The following is an 18215-nucleotide window of genomic DNA, read 5'->3' on the forward strand; positions in this document are numbered from 1 at the left end:
ATCTAGTTCCAGTGGTTCTCAACCTTATGGGTCGCGAACAATGAAAAATACATCCCTGCACATCAGATAATTTACATTACGATTCATAACAGTAGCAAAATTACAGTTATGAAGTAGCAAACGAAAATAATTTTATGGTTGGGTCACAACATGAGGAACTGTATTAAAGGGTCGCGGCATTAGGAAGGTTGAGAACCACTGACAGTCTTATTCCCCTTCAGATATCAGTTTAAGTGTTAATTCCTACAGGGAAACCTTTCCTGACCCTAACTCCCTATCAATTTTTCATATTTGAAGCTCTCGTAGCATTTTGTTACAATTAAAACTTTAAATATATCTCTGGGACAATTTAAATAATGTTGGCCTTTCTTTCTAAAGAGGAATCTCCATGATGACAGGAACTATATCTGATTTATTTGCTCTCTCACCACCGAATCCCAGCATTTGAGCTGGCATATAGGAGACTCTTAGTGAATATTTGTTGAATGAATGCTTTTCAACTATAGGACGCTGAATACTTTATTTCTCAATGTGTAAAATAGGAGCTATGTCATCTACTGTGAGCCTTGTGTGTGTTAACTGAGGTAATAACACTGACATTTGTGTTTGCTCTGGGGATTTTTTGGTTGATGAGATTGGCAAATGGTCAATTATATCCACCAAGATACACCATGTGTCTGGCTGAGCCTCTCACTCTCAGTATAATTCTGAATACACTACTTCCTATCTCTGGGCCTCCCATTTGTAAAATGAGAAGACTGGGGGAGCAGTTTTCCAAGGTCTCTGCCAACCAGCAGAAATACTGGGGCTGTCTGATTGCACACTCCCTGGCAGGTCCCTGGGTGGGGCCTGGTTGAGGTGTGGGAAGAGAGGGAGTGAAGACAATCCTGAACGTGTTGCTGGGGACAGGAATAGTGCAGGCAGGAGTCAAGGTCAAAGACTGTAGTCAGACCCAAGGGACCTGAATCTGGGTTCCTACACATACTAACTGTGTGCCCATTAGTTCATGGCCTATTAAATCTGTTTCTTCACCTTTAAAATGGGGATATTTGTAGTATCTACTTTATGAGGTTGTTGTGAGGATTAAAAAATTTAATATGTGTAAAATACAAATTTAATTTATGTAAGCTATAAAATATGTAAAATACATGTAAAAATCAAAAGGATTTAATGCAGGTAGCACTATTTACTTAGCTCTAAAACAAACTAGTCAATATTCATTTGTCTCTTACAATGTATTCAACATCATTAGAAGTGCTTTATATGTCTGATGAGAAACTCGAGACAACTAACTCTATTGGAAAGTTAATATCATCATCTCCATTTTACAGATGGGGAGACTGAGGTACAAAGAGGTGAAGTAAGGTGGTCAAGGTTACAGTTATTAAATGATTGGGATGGAATTTGAACCCAGCTGAGTCCAAGCACTCAGCAAGGTGCCTGCTACACGGTAAAGTGCCTAATAAATGTTTATTTATGTTTATTGTTTCTACTTAATGTGCCATTTCCTTTTATAGTGGTATCACCAAAAAGCTGCAGCAAGGAAAATAAAGGGAAGGAGGAGTAAGGGGTTGAGAACTCTTAGATAATAAACCAGCCAAAGAGTTTGAGAGCTGGAAGGGATCTTAGTGATAGTTTAGACTTTCATTTGTTCCTTCAACACATACCACTGAGCCCCAGCTGTCTTGGGACATGGGGACACAGATAAATTAAACATGTCATCCTTACTCAAATATACAGGGGAAATAGACACACAGAACCCTAAGTACAATGTGCTAAGAGCTATAGTAAATATATGTTCGAAGTCCTACAGGAATCCAAAGGAAGAATTAACTAATTCTACTTGGGGAGAGAAGGGAGTTAGGGCACTTTTTACAGAACAAAGGGGCATCTGCACTGGAATTTGAGGACTGAATAGGAGTTGACTAAATTAAAAAAAAAAGGTAAGCATTCCAGAATGATCTAAAGAGAAGACTTGCAAATGCCATTAGCAGTCCTATAACATGAAGCACTCTCAGTTGTGACAGTAATGAAATCTATAATCTATAGCCAGGATGGATCTCAAGTTTCATAGCATCCAGCTCCCTACCAGAAACTCCCACCTTGCTCTTCTCTTTCAAATTACTCTCTGGACTTCCTCTAGTGTTCCCTTTCCCCACCAACTCTCAAAGGCTCCTTACTTTTCCGTGAGGTGATCTCACAGCCTTGGCCTTCGAATCCATTGGGACAGATGCAGTCACAGTGCGATTCTGAAAAGACAATGCAGAGAGAACATGAACTATAACAACGTGATGAAAGAACCTTGGAGTTCAGTTCTCTACATCACTGCTTTCCCATCCAGTTAGAGACATTTAGTTGAATCATCTGAAATAAGAAGGTTCAGTGCCAAGAATACCTACTCCTTTCTTGAGGATCCTTTGCTCATAAAGAACATATTTATTGCCATCATATGGAGTTGAATTATATGGGGTTGTTGAGGAATACTACTCACCCTATCTAATAAAAGGGTAATATGCAAATTAACCATCACTCCATCACAAAGATGTTGGTGCCCATAGCCACAAGATGGCAGCACCCAGTCCTCTCAGCCCCACCAGAGTCCCCCAGTCCCGGGGTGGGGGGTGTGAGTGGCCTGGCAGAATGCTTGCTTCTTCACCACAGCAATGAGGCAAGTGTTCCATGCCTGGCTGCGGAGGGCATCTGGCCAGGCTGGAACACTTTTATTGTTGCAGGCCGGGCTGAGGGACCCCCGCCTCCCCGTGCACAAATTTTGTGCACCGGGCCTGTAGTTAGTAGATATTTGACCTAGTCTTGTTGCTCAGAGTCAAAAGCCACATTTGTGGTCAGCGAGGCCACTGGTCATTTTCACCCCAAGTTAATTATCTAACCTCTGCTTGTACACCTCTAGTGATGGGGAACTCACTTTGATGTCTTATCCTATTTTGGGCCAGGTCTAATATCCTGTAAGTTATTCCTTGTGTTATCTGTAACATGTCACCCTGGAGTCTTCTCATCTGGGTCACACTGAATCTCTTCACAGGACTGTCCTTCATAAAGCAGGCCCTGCGAGCATTCCAGCCCTGTCTTCATGTTCTCCCTTACCTCAGGTGGGTCCCAGTTCCCAGGTCCAAATTTCACACAAGGCAATGGGGATTTCAGCAACCCTAGATCAAAATCTTGAGCTGGTGGCTGACTTCCTTCCTGCTGAACTGACCCTCACTCAGTGTCCTTGTCCTAATGGTAGAACTTCCCAGCCTTAGGCTCTCACTTATGTCTGCTGTGCTCATATCCATCTTGTCCAACAAGGTAGACACACACTCCTCAATCTCTGCTGGGTAGCTGGGATCTTTCTCCATGAGAACAGGTCTTCTCTGGGTCCCCTCTGCTGAGCTTGCTCCATCCACTTGGCTTGTTCTGCCAACTCCAATGGGCTCCCTGGCCTGGAATCTACTGGAACCAGCTGCTCTAGGTGCCCTGTTTTGGCAGCAGGCTGGACTGGATGCTTCCTCAGAGTTTTGCTAGCCCATCACAAGAGGAGCATAAGAAGCCAGGCTCCAGCCTCTTCCAAGTTTGTTTTGCCCACTGCAAGGACCCCAGTGTGATCCTCAAAGTTAGGAATCAAGTTCTAGTGGCCCATCCTTGCTCCCCTCCCCAGTCCTCCAATCTTCTCACCATGTCTTGGTCAGGAGATGAACAAAACGTTTCCTCTGCTTATCCCAGGGCTTCTTTTTTGGCCAGAAGAGATTCCCTGAGTCCATCCCCACTTCTGTTACAGACCACACAGCCTCAGCCTGCTCCTGTCTTCAGTTTAATGCAACTGTCACCTACTGTGTCCCTGTGGCTGGAACCCAGATATCCTGACAGCCAGAGCAGCATGTCCTAGTTGCCTACATTCTGACTCCTTGGAGCTAGACTAACAGACACTTCTACTAGCACTTGGTGCAGTTCAATGTAACACCCACTAGTCTATCAGCTCATTGAAATCCTCGATCCTGTCTACCACTGAATTCAGCTACAGAACAGCTTCTCAGCACTGACTCTGCAGTGGAATCATCTGGGAGGCTTTTTTAAAGGCCAATCCCAAGGATTCACTTTAATTACTTTGGGCAGGACCAACAGCTTTGTGTTTGTGAAAAGCTCTCTGGGCGATTCTCGCCTGCAGCCCGGCTGGGATTTGCTGCCTCAGAGGAATGGCGTGAGCTTTGCCATCAGCTGCACCTGAGGGCAGGGGTCTCCTAGGTGCGTCCAGGAGATGTGGGGACTTCAGCAATTGTGGGTCACACCCAGGCTGGTGGGAAGGGTGTCACCATCCTGATGAAGGGCCCTTCTCCGGAGATACTCATATCAAGATCCAGGTTGGGCCCAAGCATCAGTAGTTCTGAACGTCTCAAGTGCAGGCATACCTTGTTTTATTGCCCTTCACTTTATTGCCCCTCACAGGTGTTGCATTTTTTTTTTTTTACAGAGGGAAGGCAAGACTCCCCACCAGCAAAAAGATTAAGACTCACTTTATTGAGATACCCACTTTGTAACCAGGGCTGCACTGTCTCCAAGGCATGCCCATAGTCCTAATGTCGAGTTAGGTTGAAGAAGCTCAGGTTTAAGGGCCTCCAATGTTTAGGGGGCCCCCCTTTTCCCATTGAGATAATGAAAAGAGCTTCATGACAGACCCTGGGGCTCAAGGCAGAGGCTAGGGATTGACCTAGAAACTCTCCTTGAACTACTCTAGAGGGTATGAGGTTTTGATAACATGTTCTGGCCCCAGAACCAGCTCTCCACATGACGGCTCCCACCAGGGATACCAGCTGCCCCGGAAATGGTACCTTTCAGGACAGGGATCCCATTCCCTTTGCAGGGGGCACAGAGGCAGGAGCTGACTTCTTTCTGGAACTCCTCCAGGGCCTGCTTCATGTTCTGCTTCACTGTGCTGGAGTAGGCGAAGTCTGTGGAGGTCACCAGCTCATACAGCGGCGATGCCTGGGAAGCGAGCAAAGCCTTTTATGTCAGAGGAAAACATTCATCAAATAGAAGCATAAAGCAGGGATCCCCAGGAATGGGCAAGGGGTCAGTGCACAGAGACCCAAAGTAGATCCCTATGGCATTGGATAAATGCCCCAGCGTGTAGATGGATGCCCCATCATCTCTCTGTCCCACTCCACCTACTATCCACAAATAAGCTCATTCAAGTTCAGGCCAACCAATACTTACTGAATAAGTGCCAGGAAGTCAGCACAAGTAAGGAAAAGATAAAATTCCCACTCACAAGAAATTCAGAATCCAAAGGTAGAGACAAGCATACTAACGGATACTTACAGCACAGGTAACAGGGGAAAATTAATGGATAGAGAGGAGCAGGTGGTTCATCTGTCTTTGGTGGGGAGAGGAGGTGATTTTCAAGGAGCTCTTTGAAAGTATTACGGGAACCTGGTTCTAACATCACTCCCTCGTCAAAATCTACCAGAAGCATTCACACCATGCCAGAGCCACTATTGGGAAGCCTTTCCCAAGCTCCAGAGCTCACAGAACACCTTCCCACCATGAAATGCTCAGAATACTCTACTACTCATTCAATACAAATTATTTTTGCTCACTTGTCATTAGATTTTTTATGTGTTGAAATCTCTGTCTCTCGTCTAGTTAGAAGATTATAAATTGAAGATCAGGGCTACAAACTCCTCAGCTCTGCCTCTAGGATCCAGCCCTGAGCTTAGTGAAAACCGCTGATAAAGTGGATCAATTCCAGGAGGATTGGAGACCTCACCATCAGGCCAGTAGCAGCAGGCATGGAGGAGAGGGTGTGCATAGCAGAATGGTAGAAGCACAAAGAGAGATGCTGGTCGCCCAGAGAGCTCAGCAGTGTCTGAGACTTGGAAGCCACAGATGGAAGTGGTGGTGTTTGTAGGTCAGGAAAAGCCAGAGGCCACATTCCAAAAGGTAGTTAAAACTATTCAGTCTCTTCGCTCTAGTTTCAGCTCCAGGGCCAGGTTCCTCTCCAGATTTTGGTTGTGATCCTGCCCTAATCCAGCCCTAGAGAGTTTAGGGTCTGTCTAAATGCAGGCAATCATGCCTAATAGAAGCCTCCAGTGAGAAGAAAATTGCTTCCATTTCTTAATGCTTCTGATGCTGACCTTCGCCCCAGTGGGCAGAGCAAGGCCCCTTGGTGGTCCCATTGTCTCACCGTTTTGTGGTCAATGAATTGATCCAGAGGCTGTTTGCAGAACCTTCCAGCCTGCTGGCCTGTGCATGGGGGAGGGTTTGCTGTACACCAACCATGGGCTCCAACCAGCAGCTTTCCCTTTCAGGGAGAACCCAGCACTGAGATTTGCTCCAGGAGAGGGAGAAAGTCAGGGGCAGAACTGGAATAAATCTCCCAGGTATACTTTGTGCTAGAAGCTGTGCTGGTGGTTTACAAATATGATCCCACTTCATTCTCATAAGGCAGCAGTTATTAGTCCTGTTTTCAGGGGAGGTTGAGTAACTGAACAAAGTCAAATAACTCATAAAAGAGCAGCCAGGGTTCTAACCCAAAGCCTTTGTTTTTCCTACTAGTTCATGAGGACTATTAATAAAAGTGACTATTATTATTATTATTGACTATTTCCATTTCTAACCTTATCCCAGTGGTCTCCACATTTTGCAGACTTTGGTGGAGTTCTGAGCAGAAACTCTCAGATCTTCACAGCTCCCTCTTTAAATCAAGTTAATATGACACAGCTGCCTGTTCTTTGGTTTGCTGGTCCTCTTTGCTCTTCTTCTTTCCTGCCTCTCTCCCTGCTTTCCTCCCTTCTTTTTCTTCCCATCTCTTCCCCTAAATACACAGTCCTAATTTCTCACCTTGATTATTGGGTCCATAGCATCCCTGCCCTTATAAAAATTTTATTTATCATATTGCTGCAAAGAGATGATGGGTGCTATCTGTTCAGTGCCATGCACTTCTCTACAATGGACCCTGGTGATCGACATTTTCAATGATAATAATTATTGCCATAGCCAGCATTTATTAGGTGCTGAAACAAATACTTGACAAACATAATCTAACTGAATCTTTATAACAATCTTATGAGTCAGGTAGATGGTCTTCTGTATTCCCATTTTACAGATGAAAAGGCTAAGTCACAGAAAAGTTAAATAGATTAACCAGAGCCACACAGTAGTGGGAAAGGATTTGAACTGTTACCATTGTGGCCTGTTTCTTGCAAGTATATATTTTTGGATAGGTAGGTGGAAAAATATTTACCCCAAATAGGTGGCTTAAGGCAAGTGTAGTTTTATATTCCACTTTTTTCACTTCACATCATATGAGCATAAAATAATTTTTTTATGGCTGCATAGAATCCTGTGTATGGATGAACTAGAACAAGCATGTCAAACTCAAAGGCTAACATGGGCCAAATAAATGAGGCATGTGGCCCACAAGCCTAGAGTTTGACATGCTTGAACTAGAATATATACAACGCTTGTCCTGTTATTAAATATTTAGGTTGTTTCCTTTTTCTTTTCTCCTTTGCTATTACAAACAACATAGCTCAAGGCATGTTTTTATACATGCATCTTTACCAACTTTTAAAATTATTTATTTAGCTGATTCTGCACTTAGGGTTATTGAATCAAAAGCTATAAGCATTTTAAAAGTTTGGATATATATAATTAAATTCTTTTCCTAAAGGGTTGTACCTATTTACAGTCCCATCTCATTTAATACAAGTGCCCATTTCATCACTCTCAATGGACATTAAGTGTTATAGATTTTCAATAACTATCAATTTGATAGGTTAAAAATATTGCTTTGTTACTTTAACTTTTAGCTCCTAGAGAAGTTGAAAATTTTGCATCTTTATTCATCATCTGAGTCTTAAGTGTTGTCTATTTCTTTGAGATGTACCTTATAAATTGCAGACACATTTAGAATTTCATTTGTGGCAAAATTATTTGGTTGGTGTGTAACCTGCCATTTAAAGATATTCATGGTTTCCTCATTTGAAATTCAGAATTTATTGCTAAGGGTGCTATCCAGCAGTCTAAGTCCAACATTATCTTACCAGGCAGTGCTACCTCGCCATCGGTATTGTAAACCTTCCCTTGGTCAGAGTGATGTGCTTTGAGAGCGTCTTTGACGAAGCTGTTTTAGAAAGGTGTGCTGGTTATCACTGTTGAGCAAATATGTCCGCTTCTTTGCTTTCTGGGCAGGCGGCAGGGCTGCAATCTCTGCCATCCTTAAGGACAGGTTTGCAACGTGACTTGTTTCGAGCAGTGAAAGGTGTGCAGAGGGAGTGTCCCTTCCCTGGTGACACCTTGGGAGCAAAGTGAGCTGACTTTTCCTGTTCCCTCACCACTGCTGTGGTGATCTTGGGAGCAGATGCCAAGATAAAACCTCCATCGCCTGGCTCCCTGAGTGCCATTGAGGAAAGCCCCTGGCCAGTACACTTCGGAACATGTCACTGAGATTTAGGGGTTGTTTTTACTGCAGTGTAACCTAGGTTGTCCTGACATCTTTGTGAGCACCATTCGCTGCTATACTTTTTCTTTCTACCTTGGGCAATGCCTGAGCTCCATACAATGTCTTCTATCAGCCTGGATCTCAGACCACAATCTAGCTACCCTGACCACTAGAGAAATGTACATGGATCATAGGCCTGGTGACTAGGGTTGCCCGTTAAATAAGAATTCCCAGGTAAAATGGAATTGAGAGAAACAACAAATAACTTTTTAATATAAATATATTCCATGAGCCGAAACCGGTTTGGCTCAGTGGATAGAGCGTCGGCCTGCGGACTGAAAGGTCCCAGGTTCGATTCCGGTCAAGGGCATGTACCTGGGTTGCGGGCACATCCCCAGTAGGAGATGTGCAGGAGGCAGCTGGTCGCTGTTTCTCTCTCATCGATGTTTCTAACTCTCTATCTCTCTCCCTTCCTCTCTGTAAAAAAATCAATAAAATATATTTAAAAATATATATATATATTTCATGAAATACTGAGGAGACGCTAAGACTCAAAGAATATTCCTTACCTGTCTGAAATTCAAATTTAATTTGACATCCTGCATTTTCACTTGCTAAATCTGGCAAAATCTGTACGTACTTCCTTTAACATCTCAACATATCTTTGGGATTTCTTATCCATTAAGGATCATTTCAATGGGCCACAAGCTTTTTCCTTCTGGACCATGGTTGTCACTTCATTATCTTCTGGTATCTTAGTGTTACAAAGAATTCTAAGACCAGTGTGACTTTTATAGTTATAGGCTATATTTGTTCTAAAAGTAATTAAAAAAACAAAACAAAACAAAACAAAACAAAAAACATCACCAGGATGTGTTTCACTATAGTTTTTTCCCCCTGGTACTTTTGCCTACTTTTCAATGAGGCACTGTCAGCTCAGGGAAATTCCCCTCATTATGTGTTTGATGAACGAATCTTCACATTTACTCTTGTCTCTTTCTCAGGAAGAAGTCCCTGAGATTTCGATTTCCACTCTGTGCTCTCTCTCTGTCATATTTCTTACATGTCATTGTTTTAATCTCGTTGTCTTTCGCTCCTACATTCTAAGAACATTTTTATAGCCCCTTCCACATCATCGACTCAATTTCCTGCAGTGTCAATTCTGTTCTTTATAGTTTCCAATGTGGGTTTTAATTCTGCTACTGTGCTCCTGGTTCCCTGTATTCAGCTACTTCCCTTTTCGTCTGCTTAGTGTCTAAACATCTCAGCTTCTATTTTTTAGTTCATCAATTCCTCGTTTTCTTGATGTTTGTTATAATCACAAAGCAAATACTTTCCAAATTTATTTCTGTTTTTCTATATTTCAGACGTACCCTTGCCTCCTGCATCTTGAATGTCATGTCAATCTGCTGTGTTCAGAATGCTCTTCATTTGTCTATCGCTTTCTTGTAACTCTCCTTTGAACAGAGAGCCTCTGTATCTCAAGTTTGCCAGCAGACAATGTGTACGGGTTCCTCTGTGGTTTTCTGCCCTGCCCACCTGACTCCTATAGGTATCATGATCGTCATCTTCAATGCAGGTCTATGTATAAGCCTTGGCCACCACCTGTGTCTAGGAATTGCTTACTTAGAGGGCCCTGCTGTCCTGGAAGCAATCACTGCTCCAGCTACCAGGTCAGTGACTCTGCAGAGAAGAACTCCTCAGAGACCATGGGAAGCCATCTGCAGTTTTCTCTTGCCAGAAACTGCATGAGGGAGTGGGTTGCCCAGAATGTATGTTTCCAACTCAGGTTAGGAACACCTCCAACAAACCTGCCTCCCCTGCTCCTGAAAACATCTCTGATTCTCTCACCTTCCCCCCCCACCTCCATCAGCCCACACAGGCTCCAGAACCCTCCACTGAATAGAGCATGTGAATGGCACCCCATAGATGCAGAGAAGCCTCTGAGCTTCAGTAAAGTGCTTCACACCTGCAGGCCTGGTTGAGATGCTTAGCATGCTAACATGCCCTCCTCCCCTCCCCACACACACCACATCCCATATCACATCATATACTTGGCACTTGACATTCCCAATGTGCAGGGTGGCACATCCAACCTATTTAGGTAGGTAATCAGGACAATTCATTAATTTTCAGTTTCAAATAAAAAATTCAGGTAAGAGATAAGTAAAATGTAAATACTAGGGATCTATTTTTCCCTGTTCTCTCTCCCATGCCCGTATGTGATGCCACCCAATGTCACCATGCCATCAGCCAACCCCAGATTTCTCTGGAGCTGCCTGCAACTTTATCCTTATCAATGCTTGCCTAAGTGTCACCACTGACTAGAGGACATGAATGGCAGCCTTCTTGTTCTGCAGAAATGATGTGTTTGACATACAAATAAAGAGCCTGTAGGAAATTGGCAGGGCTGGGAACTGCAGAGTCTCGTGTTGGAGCTCCAGCCCCTAACTTTTCCCTCCTTCACTACAACAGTAAACCTCCAGGGGCTGACGCTGGACCATCAATGACTGTACACATGACGGCAAGAGGAGGACGGTGTACAGTATGACATGGACACCATCCTGAAGGCCCCACAGGCAAGTACCTACCACTGCTGATGTGTGTGACAGTCTTGTTCTGGCAAATGTCCTTTTAGTTTAAGTTTGCAAAACTGCTCTTGTTTGGGTGACAGGTGGTTGGGATCATTATTTTTTATTCTCTAAACCTGCAGGAAAGTCTGGAGAGGAGGGGAAAGGTGCAGGTCTCAGGTCTGGACCCAATAGAGACTCCCAAGCAGCCACAATTGGGTGCGACCTCTGTGACCTTGATTTTTTTTTATCAGCCACAAAATAAAGATAAACATTTTAACTTGCAGACTTGTGGGGATTAATTGTAATGACACCATGAAAGCCCTTGGCCGAGTGTCATGGGAATAGTAGGTGCCCAAAAGATGTTAATGATTCCCATGATGTGTTATCCTGTCCAATGAGGTTGTTATGCCTGAATGTGTCTTACTGTGCAGCATAGACTGTATTTTTCACCCTTGCACCTCCCTCTATTTTCCTCCAGCGCCTTAGTTCCTATCACATTACTGAAACACAACAACTATTTGTTGGTTGCCTGAATGAATATTTAAATGAGCAAATAATTGAATGAGTAATTCTCTGATGGAATGGAAACAATATTAATGTAAGAAGGCTTTAGTTAGAAGCTGGTGGTTAATTTTCTTTATCAACGTGGGGGCCCCAGTGAGAGGGAGTTGGGGGTCACTAGCTGGTGCTGAGCAGTTACACTGTAATTGGTTCACTCCAGATATATTTTCCATTCTCATGTATGCACCTCAAGATTAGGGTAGGCCTTATTGAGTTCTGTATCCCATACCCTGGTTCAGAGCAGAGGGGAGGATGGGTAGAGCAGCTGCCCAGCAATACCTTAATTTTGATGATGTCGGGGTTGTACTGCACTGCATCTCCCCACTCCTGCATCAGGTCCGCTGTCGGCAGGTCCTTGTAGGCCAGGGCGGTGACGTACTCACTTGCTCCTCCTCGCACACGGACCACCAAGTCCTCTACCATGCTTTTCCTATTGTTTCTTTCTGATATGGACACAGAGACCTGGGATGTCAGGGAATCTACTTTTGCACCTTAGCATTTACTGCAACCCAACTAATAACCTAGGTACCATGATATTCACTGAGTTTTCCCAGGAGAAGTGGATAGACACATCCCTGCCAGAAGGGAGTCACATTGCAATGGGAAAAATGCAGCTCACCTAATCATATAGGATGCAAGTTGGAGGCAGAACAAGGGGACATTTATTTTGAGAATCCATAAATTCCAGTCACTAAGTGAGTCAATAGAAGATAGATATCAGATAGATAGATAGATATGGATAAATAAATCATAGATCTATATATATAAAAGCCAAGCAACCAGAATGACATAATGACCAATCGGGGGTGGGGACAGCCAGCCAACTGCCCGTGGCCCCTCCCCCGGCTGGCCCCACTCCAGATTGGCGCACCCCCACCCCAATTGGGGGCGGGCCTGGACAGCCAACCATCCATGACCCTTCCCCCCCCCCTCGATTGGCCCCTATAGGAGTGGGCTGGCCGGACCCCACCCATGCATGAATTCGTGCACCGGGCCTCTAGTATGTAAATAATTAGTAGATAGCTGATACATACATACATACATACATACATACATATATACATTCATATGGGTAGATTGATAGATCATAGATAGGTGAGTAGATTGGTAGATAGATAGATTATTGATCATTTATGTGTTAGTCACTAATTTCTAAATGTTGTACATGTATTCATTCAATCTTCACTGTGACATAGAAACATATAATCTTTACTTTGCAGATGAGAATTTTTAGGCACTGGGTGTGAAGGAATTCATGTATGCATGAACTCTGCCCAAGCTCTAAGCTCTAGCACTTCTTTGTGTGGGATGACTAAAGCTGGGAGAATTTGTAAAGGCTGGGCTCTGCATGGGATACATACCTACAAAAGAGTGTCTACTATAAAGTGATTTGATTTTTCACGGAGTTTCCCATAAAGCCCTCTATCATATCAGTGAGTCGTTCCATTCTAATTTATCTATGTGCCCGAGGCCAAAAGAACTGGTGTCAAGTGACTACTCAGCTCTGAGCCTGCAACACCATGCGTTGTATGAAGGCAGGTTCGCATACTGCTGGTAGGAGGGTAAACTGGGACAACCATTTTAGAAGACAGATAAAAAAAAGTACATCCTCAACAACCCAACAATTCCACTCCTAGGTGTAGCCCCTGGAGAGACAGGGACCAGATGACTGTGTAAGAACACTCATAGGAGCATTTATTCTAAGTGCATGACATAGCAAAATGATCCAAATTCAACAGAATGGACAAACTTGTATTCATACAGCAAAATACTATGCAGCGATGAAAATGACCTAACTATAGTTATACACAAAATCATGCTGTTGAATAAAAAAAAACAAAAACAAAAATTCCACCCAGAGAACTGAAAAGATGATGTTCCATCCATATATAGTTCAAAAACAAGCCACACTGAGCCATACTGGTCAGTGGGTCATATGGGAGGTAGAACTATTAAGAAAGGAGGAGTCAGGATGGTGTCATCTCCAGAAGGAAGGGAGAAGCCGTGGTTGGCAAGGATTTCTGGGGTGCTGAATAATGTTCCATCTGCTGACAAGTCATCATTAAAGAGCGCCTGTATATGTGCCTCCGCATGTAGGACGCACCTCCCGACCCAGCAGCACCAAAATGAACAAACAACAATGTCAACCACACATCAGTCACAATGCAGGAGACCAGCAATTGATACTTGTTTTTGTTTGGCTGTAGAACTTGCTTTGCATAAGCTTAGTAAGCAGAGCAGACAAAGGAGAGCTGCTGGAGGTGCAGAGGGTTGGGGACTGCAGCCCCTGCTGATCAGCTTTTCTTTCCTACTCCACTGGCTGTATTGATTCCAAGCTTCCCCATCAGGCCTTCAAGATTCCTGCTCTTAAGATGCCTGGATTTACACCCTGGCTTCATTATGCACCTTGCAACCCAGCCACACTCCGATCTGGTCTCTCCTGCCACATGGGCTCTGCTGTATGGTTTGTGGCTTCACCTGCTCTTCTAGTCTCTGTAAAGCCCTTTGTCTCAGGGAAGGACTAGCCTCCTCACCTGCCTCCTCAGCTCTAGCATCCTACCTCTAGCCAGGCCAACTCCCACCCAGACCCCCGACTAATTTTCCATTGTTAGATCTTTTTCCTGCCTAAAACACAACCTTGAATCTTTACTCCTCCAGCGACAAATCAAATGACCCCTCCCTTAGGAAGCCTGCCTGATGCTCTCGACTGGGTTAGGTGCCTGTCACTGTCTTATCATTGGTTCCTTGTTTGCCTACTTTGTGTGATAGAAATACAATTTTATTCATTTTTGTATGCCCAGCACATAGTAGGAGTAGGTACATTTTTATTGAATGAATGTTTTTTTTTTTATTTTTACCTAAGGATATGTTTTACTAATTTAAAGAGGAGAGAGAGAGAGAGAGAGAGAGAGAGAGAGAGAGAGAGAGAGATCAATTGGGCTCAAACCCATAACATAGGTTTGTGCCCTGACCAGGAATCAAATCCGTAACCTTTAGTGTGTGGAGAATGCTCCAATCAGCTAAGCCGCCTGACCAGGGCTGACTTACTATTTTAATTGAAATGCCTTGGAATATCCAGTATTTAACGTAAAGAAAGACCAAGTCCTGGAGTCCTAGAAGAGAAAGATGCCATGTGCCCCTACCGCTCACCTTTGATTTCCTTCAGCACACCCTTGCACAGGGCCATGGACACACCGAGCTTGAGGTAGACTACTGCAAAGGCAGCACCGATTCTGAAACCTGCTTGGGCACAGGCGTGAATATCCTTAAGAGAATAATCTGAAAGAAGCAAGAAAAGAGGCTCATGACCAAAAGGTAATCCAGCCTGTCCCCTTCCTGTGGTTGATCCCAGAGGCCCAGCCCTTGCTGGGTGTCATGGCTATGCAGGGACTCAGGTTCAGACAAATGGGAAGCCAGACTGATGACAGGAAATACAAGCAGCTCCTGCACCAGGACCAAGACCGCATACAAAACCAGGACCACCTTCCCCCCAGACTCTCTATGGTCTCTGAGGGCATTTGCCACCCACCCATGAGGGGAAGTGCTCAGAGTCCTTTTCCAAAAACGTGGTTCCTTATGAAGTTTCTAGGGACTGGTCCAGGGAATATAGGCTGTTGCAATGTCTCCCATCCCTGACCCACCCATCTCTAATCTTCGATGCAGTAGAGTGAGCTTATAAATTGATTGAGGCAATGTATATGAAGTGCCTGGTCCAGTACCTGGCAAAGGGGCCCCTTCCTCATTTCTTCTTCATTTTTGGATCATTTCCCACTTGCTCCGCTCTAATTCTCCCCAAGGCATCCTCCTCCCCTGGCTTGCTGAAACCTCAGGGTGCCTTGTAGCGCCTTTCTGTAGCACTTCGAGGCCAGTGAAAGAATAGGAATTTTGACTACTTGGGTTGTCTGGTAATCAGTATTGCCCCACGCATGTTCCTTGAAACATTAACCCCTTAATACTATCACTTATAATTCTTGTACTGGTAGGTTTTATAAGCAAATGGGCTTCTGTTGTAGTCCAGTAAGTGTGACCAGTGTGGCATCAGATGAGGTGGAGAGGTCATGGCATGGCAGTGTGCTTGGGAAACTCCTAAAGTGGGATCAATTATGTTTCCTCAAGTTATTTGATCACAGAGCCTGTGTGAGGAAGTATGAAAAGCACTTTATAAATTACTGGTGTGGAACCCTTGACCTTGGTAAGACTAAGGTCACCATGACATACATTTATATTTGGTACCCTGTGACTTCTAGCGAGTACACTGGACGGATAGCCAAGGTCCAGCTCTGCCACTGTAAACTGTGTGACCTGGGGCAGGTCTCTTAACCTGACAAGTTCCACGCTGTTTGAAACAATACCAATTGGGAAGCAGGGATCACACCTTAGACTTGCAGATTACACTTGGAAAGACCTGTATTGTCTGTATGGAGAGCAGATCGCAGAGGAGGAAGGGATATTAGTTTGGAGACTGTGGTGAAGATCTCCCACCTTGATATTTAAAGTGTGGTTTGTGGATCAGCAGCATGGACATCACGTCCACACTTGCTAGAAATGCAGAATCCTGGGTCTCACCTGAAACTTACTGAATCAGAATGTACCTCTTACAAGATTCTCAAATAATTCACATTCACCGTTTGAGAAGGACTGATGCTGAGGGGAGCGTAAGATGGAAATGGTAAAGATAGAGAGAAAAGGTGATTGGGGCTGGAGCTAAAGGGACTTGCTAATAGGTGGAAAGGAAAGAAAAATAACCAAGGTTGACTCCTAGGTTTTCAGTTGGAGCCACGGGTTGGATGAGATGTCCATGATTCTGGAAGAAATGTATTTGGGAAAGAAAAGCAAGTGTTCTCTTTGGGGGCATGATGGTTGTTAGGCATTTGAATGGCGATATCAAGGAGGCATTTTGACATAAGCTCTTGGTTGCAGAGAAGAGGTGCAGGATGGATATACAAACTGGGGGTTATCTGCGTGTGGGAGACATTTAAAAGCCTGAGATTCGATGCTATTGTCTGGAGAGAATAGTTGTAGAAAAGAGGACTGCCCAGACAGAGGGCTGGCTGAAGGACAAACATTAACAAGTTAAAAAAAAAAAGGATGAGGAATCTGCAAATGAAACTGTGAAAGGATAGGGGAGAATCGAAGATGGCGGCATAGGTAAACACCGGAGACTACTGCCGCAAACAACCACTTCAAAAATACAACTAAAAGACGGAACGGACATCAACCAGACCACAGGAAGGCTGGCTGAGGAGAGACTCTTCAACTAGAAGGAAAAACAACAGCATTACGAGGCTCAGAGGAGGCGCAGTGTGGAAAATTTAAAGGTACGGTGGTGCTCGCGCAAAGCGGGCTGGTGGCTGAGGGCGCGGTTGTCATTTTCAATCAGGAGGGAGTCTCAGACTCTGGGCTACAGATCCGGGTGAGTCTCTAGGGACCCAGACTCAAACAGGAGAAGTGGGACTGTCTGGCTACGGTCCCTCCGAGGTTTGCAGCGGTTGCTGGGACAGAGAGGCGGAGCCCCTGGGGACGGACTGAGAGCGGCCATAACTGCTCCCTCCCCTGCCCTGTTGATCCCGCCCCGCCCAAGCCCTGCGCAGAGCCATTTGCTGGATTGCCTCAGGCAAAGGCTAGATTAGCACCTCCCCAGAGGACAGAAGTTTTCCACACAGCTGATTCTCACAGCCAGTTGGCCTGGTGGTCAAATCCCTCTAGTATTAACTACAATTAAGGCTTAACTAGAACAAGACTGCGCACAAAGACCACAAGGGGGTGCACCAAGAAAGCATAAAAGATGCGGAGACAAAAAAACATGACAGAAATGGAGGATATGGAGCTAAAAATCGCAATTTTGAGGGCTTGCAATAAACTTGAGCAGAGCCTCACGAAAACTAATGAGACCCTCGATGCTACGATAAAGAAATTAGAAAGTGAGCATACACGGACTGAAATAAAGAATATTATACCCAATAGCAGACCAGAGGAGCACAAGAATCAAACCAAAGATTTGAAATTCGAAGAAGCAAAAAACACCCAACTGGAAAAGCAAAATGAAAAAAGAATCCGAAAGTGTGAAGATAGTGTAAGGAGCCTCTGGGACAGCTTCAAGCGGACTAATATCAGAATTATAGGAGTGCCAGAAAATGAGAGACAGCAAGATATTGAAAACCTATTTGAAGAAATAATGGCAGAAAACTTCCCCCACCTGGAGAAAGAAATGGACTTACAGGTCCAAGAAGCGCAGAGAACCCCAAACAAAAGGAATCCAAAGAGGACCACACCAAGACACATCATCATTAAAATGCCAAGAGCAAAAGACAAAGAGAGAATCTTAAAAGCAGCAAGAGAAAGACACTCAATTACCTACAAGGGAATACCCATACGACTGTCAGCTGATTTCTCAACAGAAACTTTGCAGGCCAGAAGGGAATGGCAAGAAATATTCAAAGTGATGAATACCAAGAACCTACAACCAAGATTACTTTATCCAGCAAAGCTATCATTCAGAATTGAAGGTCAGATAAAGAGCTTCACAGATAAGGAAAAGCTAAAGGAGTTCATCACCACTAAACCAGTATTATACGAAATACTGAAAGGTATCCTTTAAGAAGAGGAAGAAGAAAAAGGTAAAGATACAAATTGTGAGTAACAAA

At 44.2% G+C, this 18215-nt stretch overlaps 1 protein-coding gene across 1 annotated transcript in view; it reads right to left on the minus strand.

Annotated features, from left to right (window-relative positions):
* C8B (complement C8 beta chain) overlaps positions 1–18215 on the minus strand; it is a 39071-nt gene that overhangs the window by 580 nt on the left and 20276 nt on the right. The window contains exons 8-11 of the mRNA XM_006096101.3: positions 14722–14850; positions 11851–12014; positions 4824–4977; positions 2181–2249 (exon numbers count right to left, since the gene is read on the minus strand). Of these exons, the coding sequence (XP_006096163.1) occupies positions 2181–2249; positions 4824–4977; positions 11851–12014; positions 14722–14850 (516 nt within the window). The remainder of the gene's footprint in view (positions 1–2180; positions 2250–4823; positions 4978–11850; positions 12015–14721; positions 14851–18215) is intronic.

The sequence above is a fragment of the Myotis lucifugus genome, unplaced genomic scaffold (genome assembly GCF_000147115.1).
Source record: "Myotis lucifugus unplaced genomic scaffold, Myoluc2.0 scaffold_168, whole genome shotgun sequence".
Taxonomy (NCBI): Eukaryota; Metazoa; Chordata; class Mammalia; order Chiroptera; family Vespertilionidae; genus Myotis; species Myotis lucifugus.